This window comes from Drosophila busckii, chromosome 2L, assembly GCF_011750605.1.
Source record: "Drosophila busckii strain San Diego stock center, stock number 13000-0081.31 chromosome 2L, ASM1175060v1, whole genome shotgun sequence".
Classification (NCBI taxonomy): Eukaryota; Metazoa; Arthropoda; class Insecta; order Diptera; family Drosophilidae; genus Drosophila; species Drosophila busckii.
This window is the reverse complement of record NC_046604.1, coordinates 8769422-8784173: the sequence shown is the minus strand read 5'-3', so window position 1 is coordinate 8784173 and position 14752 is coordinate 8769422. Positions and strand designations below refer to the sequence as shown.

At 39.5% G+C, this 14752-nt stretch overlaps 1 protein-coding gene across 1 annotated transcript in view; it reads left to right on the top strand.

Annotated features, from left to right (window-relative positions):
* The first annotated feature begins 2273 nt into the window (after positions 1-2273).
* The window catches only part of LOC108606868 (neuronal acetylcholine receptor subunit alpha-7), a 31628-nt gene continuing 19149 nt past the window's right edge, over positions 2274-14752 (top strand). The window contains 4 exon segments of the mRNA XM_017997393.2: positions 2274-2495; positions 2553-3422; positions 3425-3515; positions 11113-11252. Coding sequence (XP_017852882.2) covers positions 2724-3422; positions 3425-3515; positions 11113-11252 — 930 coding nt within the window. The 5' untranslated portion in view covers positions 2274-2495; positions 2553-2723.

The following is a 14752-nucleotide window of genomic DNA, read 5'->3' as shown; positions in this document are numbered from 1 at the left end:
TGTAAACATTGCATACCCGCATGTCAATGCATACAAACAATATTGCAACTTGTTGTGCCTCTCTAATCAGTCTGAACACCGGCAGCGCATAAAAAACCATTGACCATCTCAGTATCGTAAGAGCGTTCATATTAGTTGCCAGCCCATAATTCATAATTATGCGCTGTCCTGTGTGCATAAAATGGACGCCATTTTCGCCGACTAAGAGCGTTTGATATTGGCTGAGCAGTGGGGTAACTGGCGGCAGCGGCGGCGGCGTCGCATTGCAGATGAAAATACGAAAAAAAAAAAGCAGCAGCAAACTGTGAAACTGAAACAAAAATTGTGGAGTGTAGCGTTTGTCGACGGGCGCGTGAGCAAATTAATTTTCAGTGTTCAGCTCAGCTCAGTTGAGTTGAGTTGAGTGGCAACGCCGACTGCAAGATACACTGCTAATCGCTCATAGAGCACAAGCACACATAATAATTCTTTTGAGCTGTGCGCTGGGTTAAGAGTTTAAACTTTATGCTGGACAGTGTAGCAGCCCTTGGGGGCTCTTCTCTTTGGTCGTGCCTGCTGCTCTCTCAATGAATTATGAATTCGTTTTGTGTGCAGCAGCAAAAGTTGCTTTTTCACTCGCTTTGGCCTGGGCTCGCTCTTAAGTTATTTTTTTTTTTATTTTGCGGCTGGCAAAAGAATTATGTGCAGAATGTTCTTAGCCATGTTGGGAGCTTTGTTGCTGGCATATTTTCGAGTCGGAAAATTAATATTTGTTCAAGTGAATTTTTGGTTTGCTTTTGTCACGCGATACGAGTAGCAAAAAAAAAAAAGAAAAAGAAACTGCGACTTGATGACAAACTGCGCGCATTTCGTTGGGTTTTTACAACTTAACATTTGTCAACGCGTTCTCAAGTTGTTTTTTGCATGTGGCAAGAGCAAGAATTTAGTGAAAACTTTTGCGCTGCACATAAATTCATTTAAATATTTACAAACATTTGCCCATTTTTTAGCAGCTGCGCTGCTGCTCATGAATATGCAAATAATTATTTTAAGTCTTTAACAATTCAGTGCTAGAAAATCTGATGCAATTTTTCGAGCTTAAAAACTGTCAAAACTCTTGCGAACTTTGCTGCTCAATTTCGATTTGCAATGCGAGCTGGCAGCTTGTTATTTGTGCATTCCGAAAAAATCTCTAATCAATTGACAGGCTGTCTATGCAGTTTGAACTTTTCCAAGTAATTTTAGCAGCTGCATGCAAAATTGAGGAACTTTGTGCTTAAACATGCCGAAGCCGAAGCCAAAGTCTCTGCCCCTGGGCCAAGCTGTTTGTCAAGCGTGGTGTCCATCAATGTCAGAAACCTCAAGCCCAAAACGCATTGCAAAGTTTACAATTTGCATTTTGCATTTGTTGCATGCAACTGCAGCTGCTGCTAGGCCTGCCGCACATACACAAGCATAATGCAGCCGCAATCCGACAGGATATGTACCGAAGTCGTTCGGGATGCGCCTGTGTGCGAATTATTCATGCAAGCTTTAGTCAAAAGGCTTTGTCTGGCATACAGCATTAAACCAAGCAGGACCAAGCAGGATGAAGCAGCTGCAGAAATTCGTACGAGTGATTAGCATGCAAAATGCTTGAGGTTTATTGTTTTAGCAAAACTAATTAGTTTGAGCAGTAATTGAAACTTGAGTGCCACCTTGATTTAACCCCAAATGCGTTTTATTAGTTTTGCCGCACTCAGACTCTGCTTTGATTATGATTTGACAATTAGAGCAGCAGCTGCCAGACAATGCAACATTATGCGGCTAAGCAACACTTAAGATTACATAGCCAGCGTTCGATAAGTTAAAGGCAAATTAATTGTCCAAGCTGAGTTGAGCTCTTTCAATTCATTGAATTGAAACAACATAAGTAGCTCTTAACAAAGCATGTATTGAATTTCCTAGCAAATTTCCTATTGTTTATTTTACTCATCACAATCTTTTCAATGCTCTCTTACAGACGAAGAGGAAGAGGCGCAAGAGGAAGCCAGCAACAATAGCAAAGAGCTACAAAGCACTGCCATCTGAAACTGCATAAAATTTGCAAGAATTACAAACTACAGCAACAAATAATAAGAGAACAATTATAAATAAATTGTGCAACATTAATAAAAAATACTGGACTAGAAAGAAAATTTAATCATTAGCTTGACCACAATATCAGAAATGCTGAAGCTGAATTGCACAACTGAAGTACTTTTGTTAAGTAGCTAAGTCAAGCGTACCAGGTTGCAAAATAATAATTCTTACAAGGCTCTAGCAACAGCCACACGCAACTGCAAGAGCAACAGCAACAGCAACAGCAGCTGAAGTATAAACTTTTACTATAAGACACACAAGCGAACAAAGCGCAAAAAATAACAAAAGACGCTCTACGGGTTGTAATGACAAAAGCACAAAAATAAAGCAAAACTTAATAAGAATAAATATTGCTGTTAAAGGCAAAGACAAATACTCGCCATATTGATAAAAACGTAAGCATAAAGAATTTTTTATAGAGAGAATAAAGCGTTCAAAGCTATTAAGAACAGTTGCCAGTAAAAACAACAACTAAATGAGAGGAGACAATGTAAGCCGCGCAGCAAATTAAAAAACAACACACGCCAAGCAAAAAACGTTGAGGAGATTAGCGCAGCGACAGCAGCAGCAGCAGCAGCAACCAATAAATATACACTGGCAACCACAAACACCGAAAAGAGACTATGAAAAATGCACAACAGAAGCTAAGTGAAGTTGATGATGATGAGCTGTGGTTGCAACAACACCAACAACAACACCAGCAGCAGCAACTTGCTTTTAGATTAGCACACAACAGCAACCAACTTACTCAACTGCAACTAAAGAGCTTAACTAACCAGCAACACAGCAATATTGCAGCTACAGCAGCAGCAAGAGACACGCTAACAGCATCAATCGGCAAAAGTGCAATGAGCAGCGAGCAGCAGCAGCAGCTAGACAGCAATATGCTGTTGTCAACGGCTAGCGCCGGCAGCAATCAAGCAACACAAATAAACATAAGACTGTGCGCACGCAAGCGACAAAGATTACGTCGTCGTCGAAAAAGAAAACCAATAGCAGCATCAACAACAACAACATTTAGCAATAGCAACAGCAATCAAAGCCCAGCAGCAACATATTTGTCAGCCTGCAGCAGTCGCAATAGCGCAAACATTTTCTATGGCCTTTGGCCAGCAAGCTTTAACCTCGTGATGCAAATGTTGTTGCCGGCACTGGGACAATTGCAGCTGCAGCTTAAGGAGCGAGCCGCAGCTCTGCTTCGCATCATCAGCAGCAGCGCCATCATTTCCTATGCCTATTGCAGGCGCAGCAATCATAGCAGCAGCAGCAGCAGCAGCAGCAGCAGCAGCAGCAGCAATCATACCAACAGCACCAACCATTACGCAGCAGCAGCAGCAGTCGTACTTCAATAATCAACCGACTTAATAAGCACTCATGGATATTTTTATTGATATACTTGAATTTATCTGCTAAAGGTAAGTGCCGCTTCACATAAGACAATTATTAAATTTTTTAAACAAGTGGCGGCAACACACTCAAGTGGCATTTGCAATTGTTGTATGCGCAACCACTTGGCAGCAACTGTTGCCGTTGCCGTTGCCTGCCTGTATTGTGTTCTGTTTAGCCCTGCATGCCAGCAGCAACTTCATAATGCACGCCGCCAACATATTGTCACTTTGACACATAAACCACTCAAGGGTCCCACCCACACCCACCAAAAATAGGTTTGTCTCTCTCTCTCTCTCGCTCTTTTTTTGGTTACATTTTTTTGTGGCTGAATCACGTGTGACATTGCGCCGGCCTAACTGGCATTTAATGCATAATGCAAACAAATGCCGGCACTTTGACAATTGCTGCTTGTTCTACAGCCCCTCACCTCCACTCAGACCGTTGCTGTCTATGGCACTTGAAAACGTCTGTGCCTAGGGTTGCCTTTGCTTTTGTTGTTGTTATTGTTGTTGTTGAGACTTAAATGTGGCATGCCGCATAAAAAGCGCCAGCAGTTGAGTGAACTACAAGCTACACCTGTATGAATTGCATTGACAGCATTTCAGTTCACTTAAATTTCATAATTAAAAGCTTAACTAAACAACAAACAAAATATTTGCAGAATATGCAAATTTCTGTTGCAGCTTGTTGCCTGCAACAATTTGCATGCCTGTTCAAATATTTTGTCGCAGCTATTTTTGCTCTCACATATTTGAGCTGTCAGCTTGTCAATTTTCTAATTTACACAACAAATCACTTGTTTTTGTTTTTTTTTTTTTTTTTTTTTAAAAAGGACCGTTGACGGCAATCCGCAGTGCGTACAAAAGTGCCCTTGCGAAACCAGACAATCCTGTTTTATCAGCGTTAGCTTTCTCGCCGCAACACGCTATGTATTACTTCGGACGAGAGCATAGCCTTATCGCTGCCGTCTGATTCGCGGGTTGCTCTCTCGTCTAAGCTCCTTCATGATGAGAGTTCGCCATTTCGTCCACTGCTTCCCAATTGTCTACGCTTGCCAACATGAACCGCACCAGGTTCGCTGGGGCCAGTGGTTCTCCATACCTTCCTTGTATGCTTTCCCTCTTCATTCTAAATCGTGGGCATATGAAGAATACATGCTCAGCGTTTTCTACGTGTCCTGGGCCGCACGCCCAGCAGAACGGATCTTCCTCGTGTCCGTATCGAAAGAGGTATTCTTTAAAGCATCCATGGCCGCTCAGGAGCTGTGTCAGGTAGTAATTTACCTGTCCATGCTTCCTGGTAACCCACTCCATGACGTGCGGGATAAGCGTGCGGGTCCAGGCTCCCTTTCCTGATGACCTCGTCACCTATTCTGCCACTCCTTCTAGGGAGGATCCGCCTACCCTCCCCTGTCACTCGTGCGTTTCCATTACCGGACAAGCTCTCGCCACGCTGGATGTCGAAGAGCGTCAGACTTCCACACTTCATCTGCGTCTCTGATAATTGCGACGCCTTAGACCAAACACTTGAGTTGTGTGTGGTGTTAAGTCTATCCTTTAAGCTTTTTAGCAGCTTAGTAAATTCCTTGTTGCGGACAACAATATATTTTTTAAAGCTTTTTATAGCAGAATTTCAAATGCCTAAACTAAATATAAACAAACTTAAGCCTTTAAGCTTAAACTTTAGTGTGTCAGCGTAAGCTTTGGGACTTTTGTTCGCTTGTGCATTGGCTCAGAATAAATTGGCTCGGGCTTTGCGTGTCGGTCGTTGCCAGCTATCAAAACATGTGCTACTCACACACACACACACACACAAGCTCATTATGAAAACGCCACATGTGCGTGCGTGTGCGTGTAAGTGTGAGTTTTGCCTTGGCAACGTCTTTGTCTCTGCAGTCGAAGTCGAGTAAGTCGCTCTGTCTGTCGCTTTGGAGCGAGTTCATGTTTCATGCATGCAACGCTGCCTTTGCCGCTGTCGTTGCCAATGTATGCGTATGTGCATGTTTATGATTTTATGGCATCACTTCCGTTTCCGCCATGCCATATTGTGTACAGTAATCACTGCCCATGCCACACCGCCTCCCCCTCCTGTTGCCCCTGCCAGCGATAATCAGATTTAAACTTTGTGCACAACGTCAACGTTGCTTACCATGACTGCATATGCATGTGACTCTTACTGTGTGTGTGTCTTTCTCTCTCTGCTTGTGTTAATGTTGCCTCTAGACATCGTTCATACGCCCTGTTGGCCAGCCAAGTGCCACTGTTGTGACATTTATTGCTACGGAAAGCTTTCTGGCATGCTTCAAGTCTTGTAAGCTTCAAGACTTTTTGCCCATTTCACAGTCTAAATTGTTCAGCCAAATAGGCTTACATGTCCAAAGTTTTCTAGAACTGGAACCTCCTTACCTTAACAAGAAAGTCACAAAATATTTTGTTAAATACATGCATGTGTTGATTTATGTTAATAATATTCTGAATTGAATTGGCTTAGGCTTCCTTTTTTTTGTCAATTTTTTTTTGGATTGTAGCGTCAATGAGGGAACATTAAAAAATGTGAAAGATTTGAAACTGCTAATGGCTTGGATAAAATTATAAAATTAATAGCCTAACATTCTATTCTATTCTATACGTTTTAGTGTTTCCAAACAAATTGCTTCAAATCATTTTTAAAATTTACTTTTTGCCAATTTTGTAAAATCTTAAATTTAATTTGATAATTAGACTTAGGTGAAAATTAAAAAAATTTATATTATTATTATTATTAACATTTGATCGTATTGTAGAATTAAATTACTCTTTAATAATGTTGTCAGCCAGCTGAAAATAGTTCTTTTTATTTATTTACATATTATCAACCAATTTCTTTTCTACCTCTGAGCTGATACATTTTTTCTGAATATGTATTAGTTTTACATATTGAGACTTTTATATATTGCTGACAAGTATCATATAATGATAGATATTGGCACTTAACTGACAACTGTTGACGCACAACGCGCAGTTGACTTGAGTTGAGAGTCAAAAGGCGAGATGCGGTTTCTTCTCTTTGGGGACGTCGAAGAAGTAACAACGACGTAGACTTGCTGCACTTTATCAGAGCGTAGAATAACATAATGTGGTAGTTGAAGTAAAGTAGAGACAGTGGAGTCAAGAACAGAGATAGCCCCGACATATGCAAAAATAATAATTTTAATGCATTATTTTAAAAACGATTTGTATTTAATGCATTCGGAGCACAAAGTTAAAGCATGAGTAACGCTTTCAATTATTTTTTTGAAATGCTCTACAATAATATTTATAACTTATTTTTAATATTTACTTAAGCAGAAGAATTTAATAAGAAGTAAGTCTAAGCCTTAAAATCATGCAAAGCTTGCTGTTTGCCAATTTCCACAATTTGGTTTATTGCAGTCCTGACAACAACAACAACAAGCATTTCGAAAGCTCATCATACAGTGCTATCTATCAAAGCTTGGCTGTTCTAAATGTCATATGCTTTTTTCCATCATTAGCTAAAGGGTTACACAAGAAAGAAAAACAGAATGTCATGCCTGCCATTTGCATTAGCACACACACACAGACAGGCACACACACACACATATGCAGACAAAGAGATAGGCCCATCATGGCGCACAAACAAGCTACATAATGCTGTCATACCCTCAACTTGGCACAATGGATCAGCAGGCAGAAGTTTTCTGTAGGCAAATCAATCATCAAATATGATAGCATTCATAATTTCAATAGTGGACACAGGCATTTGATTGATGGCGTGCCCAGGAAGCTGCCAGCTTTCAGGTTAACACACGCAATGCCCCACTTATCCCCCCACCCACACTTTGCCCATCTACATTGCTGTTACTCGATTTGTATCCATTTTGAAGACCTGCTGCCTCTCGACTCATCTTACAGTCCACACAAAAATATGAAATGCTCTTACCCTTTGCAGCTTTAAACAATTAAAAACCAAGTGTGTGTGTGTGTGTGTGTGAGTGTATGAGTGAGCCCTTGACTAACATGTTGCCCATTTTTATTGCATAAATTAAGCCATAGAATGTTGAAGCGTCACCTTGGCGCTATTAAAATGCTACAGTTCTCTCTCTCTCTCTCTCTCTCTTTCTCTGTGGGTGCTTCTGCTGCTCCCAACTGGAGGTCAGGCTAAATGCCTGGGCAGACAAGCCATCAAGACTAACGAGTCGAGAGCTATAACCCACTGCTTCCTCCCCTCCCAACAAAGCTACAACCTACACCTTGGCCTTATGTTCTGCTTACTTTGCTCACTCTTTTGTATCGGTTTTTAGCAGCTTAAGTGGTTTGGCGCCGCGTCAGCTTCCATTTCGCTTTCAATTTTTAATATCGACGGACAGCGCGAGTGCCAAATGGCGGTTCGCCCTCAAGCTTTCATTACACTTTCCACTTAAGCCAAGGCATACCAAAGAATGTGGCTTAATATGCAACAGAAAGTTTGGCAAGTCTGTTGAGTGAATTAAAGGAAATTTATTTTATTTATTGCTGCGATAGTACAATAATCATAAAATAAGTAAAGTAAATTCCTTAGTGTTACAATTTGGAGCAACTAGAGTGGGATACAAATGTAAAAAACAATATTTTGTTGTTGAATTTTGAAAAATTAAAATGTAAAGCTTTTATTCTGTTTAAATTTTGCAACTTGCCTGTAACTATTTAAATGGAAATGGGCTTAAATAATTGTAATCAATTATTAAATAAAAAATAAAGCAAATATTACTTCTGATTTATTATTGTAATTTAGTGTTAAATTAAAATTCACATTTGCTTTTGACTTTAAGCACACACAATCAGCCACTTTGACAATTTTAGAAGAAAGAGAAAGATATATCGATAACTAAACATAAAGAACAAGAAGAGCTGTTCAGTGTGACCAGGTTATGTAAACTTAGTTTTGATAATATATTTCAAAATATTATAATTAAATTGTATTTCATTCAAATTCAAAACTATATGTTTGGTTAAAAATAAGTAGATTGCAATTTTTTATGTTTAATTTTATTTATTTTTTGTCACGCTCTGCTCGATTCTTTATCATCGCTGCTTATGATCTAAAGGCTTGCATTATTTATTTCATTTTTAGTTTATTTCTAAGTGCACTTTGTGTAGAGTATTGGGGTCTCTTTATTGGCTTGCAGGCTGCTTTTTATATCTTGCTGGCATTTGTAGTCGCTTGTTGTTTCGTAGGCGGCTGCACTTTCTAACCAATATTGTTGCTTTTTATTTTGCACATTAAATTGGCTGCCCCGTCGCCGTTGCTCTTGCTGCTGCTCTGTGGTCTTTTGTAGGCAGTCAACGGCGTCTCAGTGTTGAGCATGGGGCATGGGCATGGGCTGGGGCCAACAACAGTGTGGCAGCTGTTGCCGAATCTATTTCTGTTGATTCTGTTGTTGTTGCTGCTGCTGCTGTGTGCGGCTTCGCTGGCTTTGTGAAATAGCAATTACTTTTTCATGCTTCACTGCAATAAAATTGCAATTTTATGCGGCCTGCCGCCAAACAAGCGAAGCCAACAAACAAAAATGAGAAAACGCCATGCGAACAAAGTCGCTTGGTGTGCGGTAAGTGCAGCCATTGAAAAGGCATTTGAAAATGGCCGCATTTACGGCCAGACAGCGACAGCAACAGCGACATGTAGCAAAAGTTAAAGCTACAAACCAGGTCATGACATGACCATTTAACTGTCTCCAGCCATTAATGGCAAATGCCAAATGAAACTGCAGTTGCAATCGCATTGAATTGCATTGCATTGCATTAAATTTCATTTGAGGCAGCAGCGATGCAAATCAAAGCACTCAGCTCAGCTCAGCTCAGATCTCTCATTTAGCAAGTCTAAGCAACTGTTGCTGTCTCGCTTCAATGCTTAAATTACTGCCTGCTTTATTACATACATTTTGACACTTCATCAGGCGTTGGCCCTGTTTCTCTATCTCTTGTTGCTGCTGTTTGCTTTGTGCTGAGATGTCAATGCTTTGCCTTAAAGGCTTAACAGCCACTACCAGCCTGCTCACCCCCACCCCCCACCCTTAAACGTAACTGTTGTGTTGTGTTTTTTGCTTGCTTCATTGTCAGAGCGTGCGCTGCTCGTTAGTCGCTCGAGCGCTTGCGGGCGCTTCGTTTTGTTTAAGAATTTTTAATTTTAAATGAACGCAAACGCGCGAAAAAACTATGAAATATGCAAAACGTGCAAGGAAGCACAAGAAAGTGAAATAAAAGAATTTTGCATGCTGCACACACACACACACGCACACAGAGTCGTGGAGACTGGCAAAAGACTAAGTGCGAATTAAAACCGTGTCGGGAGAACAAAACTAGCAAAAGCTGAATTTATGTGCATAATTTTTTAAGGTGCTCATTTTATATGCAAATCCTGTGGCTCAACATTTCTGCAGCAGACTTAAGACACAAGTTTGTTAGTGCAAGTGCAAACTTTTTTAATTGCGCTTATTAGTAATCAGCTTATCAAGCTCTCATTTTGATAGAGCGGCACTTGGCAAAGCTATAATCGATATGAAAGTTCTCTCTCTTTCTCTCTTTCGCAGTTTGCGCCACAAGTGGCAATCATTAAAAATGCATTCGCTGGCAATCCCTGCCTTGCATTTTCCCATGCACATCAATTCAGTTTACACACAGCACCGCCCACCAGCCCGCATCGCAGTCTATAAAGCCGACAGCTAGTGCTACTTAACAGCACAGTTTTTGCCATTTTTATTGCTCGAACGAAAATATGCATAAGCAATGTAGAGATTGTTGCACTAGCCGCAGAAGAACTCTTAAGAAATTATCAAATAGATAGAGCGCGAGCGAAACTTTGGCACTTTGCTTCCTTGTCGTGTTTGTTTCTTTTAGCCACCACACATGCATGCATAAATAATTCGACGATAACGATTCGGCAAGCGGCAGACAAATAACAGGGCGTATGCGCAATATACATGTGTGAGTGTCTGTTCGTGAGCCAATTTATTATCGCCAAAGAAAGCGAAGCTAGCAGGCAGGCAAGCAAAGTCGACCAAGAAAGCAAGAAAATTTGTATGTTAAAAAGTTTTGCTCAATAAAAGTTTTGCCTTTGTTATTCGCAAGACAGAACAATAGAGAGACACACACACACACAGACACATTCACACACTTAGCATACAAAGCGACATATGCTGAACAAAAAGCGCAAAACCAATGGAAAAGTTTACTTCTGCTGCAATCAACTCGACCTCTGCTCTCTCCCCCCTCTATGCCCGCCCGCATGCAGCTCGAAACCAAAGACAGAGCAGCAGTCGAATCAGCAAAACCGAGCTGCAAACCAAACCATAAACTTGTAAACTTTTGCATATCAATAAATTTCAGTTGCCTCCTGCTTCAGCTTCAGCTTCAGCTTCACTCTCTTGTTCCATTCGCAGCTGGACGAATTATTGATGTTGATTTGCGGTGCTTTTGTGAAATGCCAAACACTTGCCTTCCACCCTTCCACTCCACCCTTATCAATTTGTATTCTAGCTCTATAAGTGCCACAATATGTTGCACTCAAATTCAAACTTGTGTGTGTGTGTATATGTGTGTGTGCTGAAAACTAATACCTACTACCCTTTTGATTTTTGTCTACTTGCAGTTTGCTTAGCAGGATATCATGAAAAGAGACTGTTACATGATCTTTTGGATCCTTATAATACACTAGAACGTCCGGTACTCAATGAATCGGACCCGTTACAATTAAGCTTTGGTTTAACTTTAATGCAAATTATCGATGTGGTAAGTACAACAAAGAAGTACAACTATTTATTTTAAAATAACAAGCAACTAGGCAAATGTCTAAGAAATAAATATTTAGAAACTTAAAATATGAAGCAATAAAATATTCAAATATTTTGGCAGGTGCAAGTATTTGGATGTACCAATTGCTTTATTCTATTCTATTCAAAGTGGAATATATTTTTATTTAACAAACTACAATATGCTTTTTAATTAATTTAAGACTTGCCTACTAAAAATATTAGGTATACTTAATTGACATGATATTCTTATTTCAATGTTTCTTATGTAATGTAATTCGATCTACGCTCTCTGTCTTTTAGCCCGCAACTCCTTATGTTAAGCCTGTGTTTCTTCCTCTATGTAACGCTGCTACTTCTTATTGACTGTTAGGCTGCCCTGAGTTATTCTAACTTTTTTCAAATTTAGTGTTTAGAAATACAGTTGAGGGAAAGAGAATACTCTGCTGCAGATAGAGATGGCGATAGGTTCGTCAAACTACTAATGATGGGCAGCACTGAATTTTGCTAGACTGAAATAACTTGCTGTGTATATCTGAACTTACTGCAAAACAAAGTCAGAGTGATATAAGTGAAATGGAAAACATTAATAGTCCTCCAACATAAATGTAGGATAGGATGCTTTGAGCTTTGAGCAGATGGGAAAGAGACAAGAGAAGTGTAGAAGAGTAACAGTTGATGAATAGAGTGCAGTGCGAACAGAAGTTTAAAATAGTTGGAACATAGAGTGAAGTGCGCGTAGAAGTCTCGCGATCGAAGAGTTTAGACTTAAAGCCAACACCACCAACAAAGTTACTTAATACTAAAATCATCTAAACATATTCAATAAACCATAAATAGTATAAAATAATTCTATATTGTAGAATGTAAATAATGTAGACCATAACTTAACAGTAGCAGCGGCTTAACAGAAATAGAAACTGTACAGATATGAGTGAGACAGATGGAGTAGAAGAGTTGAATCTTTAAATTGAAGACATACATAACTGATGAATAATAATAGTGAAGAACACTTCAGTTAATTTTAATATGAATAATAGAACCAAATTCTATATAATTATAACATATAAAAGATTAATACAAATAGTAATAATGTTGAGTTAAAGATATACTGGATCTTTTATGTTATGTACATGGGCGTAAATTAGGGAGAGCTAGCAGCGCTTACCATTTGGACAATGATAATTACAAATTTCCAAAGTTTTTACCTACCTTTGGTTCTGGTATCCCATTAAGTTATACTGCTTTAAGTTAAGCTCAAGTTCTCGGGGCGCGAAACTTTATTTTTCTTCGTCTGCAGTTAAGACGAAAGTTGAAAGTGCTTACTTTCATTAGCAGCAACACGAAGGTGACACAAACTTGATGACACCATTTTGTGAGCTGAGCAGTGCATGAAAAGTGAATTGCCAAGAAAGTGAAACTTTAATTATTTGCTTATGAATGCCAGTGTGTGTGTGTGTGTGTGTGCATGTGTGTGTGTGACTCTTCCCTGGGCTTGACGGCTTGACTGGTTGACTGGCCTGGATGCAGACAGGACGCACACATCCTGCTTGCCTGGCAGTGTCGAGCAAATTACATGCAACGTCATGTGGCATGTGGCATGCGGAATTTGGCTCATTCTCACCTTTAACTAACGCTGTATGTGTGTGTGTGATGCATTCATTGGAGGCAAAGTTTCTGCGTAGAGGGCAGAAAAAAAAAAACACGAGCTGGCTACATTTGTATATAGCGCAAGCGTTTGCCTTTGTTAGTGGAGAGACAACCTCAATTCATATTAGATTTCTCTATGCCTGCCTGTCTCTGTCTCTGTCGCTGTCTCTGTGTGAGTTGTTTGTTGGGAGTGTCCCGTGCACAAAGTTGGGATTCAACAAAATGGAGCAGAGCAAACAAAAGATACGGCGCTGCATATGAAAAGGCAGCAGGGCCAGTCAAAGAAGAGGGGGGGAAGTGACTAGAACCAGGCCTAGCACTGAACTGAACTGCGCATTCAGCAGCGCGTTAAAAGTCACACACTGCGAAAATGCTGCAATGTATTCACACACACACATGCACACACACATGCAAATAAAATGAATAAATAAAATCTGCACATGTGTTGTTCACACCTGCCGCTAAAACACATAAAAGTTGCTCGCAGGCAATGGAGTGAGAGTGAGAGTGAGAGTGAGAAAGCGAGTGCGAGTGCGATTTTCTGCAAAATGAAGTTGAAAATGTTGCGCCCGGGACGTAACGAAAAAACACAACACAACACGACGAAACGAAACGAACTGAATGGTGCACAATGCGTTGCTTGTTGTTGCTGCTAATGCTGTATGCACGCGTGTTATACTTGAAAGCGAGCTATAGTATTAGCAACAACAAAGGGCAACAAAAGCAACAACAGCAATTACAGTTGGTGTACCAAGCATAAAACCGAAAATCGGGTCATTTTGTTATACAAGTGAAAGAAGAAGACGACGACGACAACGAAGAAGAAGAAGCAACTGCAGTGTGTTAACGCCAACATCAGCTAAACTGCGTTCGCAGGATAAACTGAAGGATCTGCTGTTGCTGCTGCTGCTACTCGCTGGCAGTAAACTTTATGTTCTGTGCAAAGTGTCAGCAGCAGCTCAACTCCGTTTATATGTGTGTGTGTGTGTGTATCTCTCTCTGTGTGCAAAGCTAGCGATACTTAAAGTTTTATTCAAGAAATAAGCTGCGAATTGCTGCTGAGGTGGGCGGCATCAGCATCCGCATCAGCATACGCATATTCAGCTGCATGCTTGCTCGTAAATATACTTTTCGTAATGGCTGTAAATTAACGCTGGCAATCAATCTAACAAGCTGTTAAATGTTGGCATAGCGAAAAGTCAAAAGCAATGAAATATTAAGTATGCGCAATGTTGCCAGCAGCAACAGCTTGCATATAACTCTGAATATAAATATGTGAATAAAAAGTGAAAATAATTATATTTAGTGTGCTAACCATATAAATAAATATTAATTCAAACTTGAAGGAAATAATAAATTATAAATAATAAAAAAGAAATGGAAGTAAGCTCATTTTCGATATTATTATTGAACTCATATATAAATATAGATTAACAAACTATTATTATTATTAATACTACTACACTAAAAAAAAAAGAAATATTTTATATTTATTTTTGAACTTAAACTGAACTTACTTTAATGTAACTCAAACTGTTATTATTACTTAAATAACTAATTAAATTATTACTACTCTTATTTATACAATTTATTTTTGTTATTCAAAGCAATAAAGTGCAATTTTAAGTATTACCGCATATTTACTTTTGAACTAAAAGTGAAAGCAATCATTATTAATTCGCTAAATAAATCTACACAAATAAATTTGGTTCGAAAACTAAAAGCAATAAAACATTTGAAGCAATAAAAACTCAGCATGCATTATGTCAATTTTAATTATTGTCGCTGGTCAAAATATAATTGTGGGCATAAGCAACAGCAACTTGGACT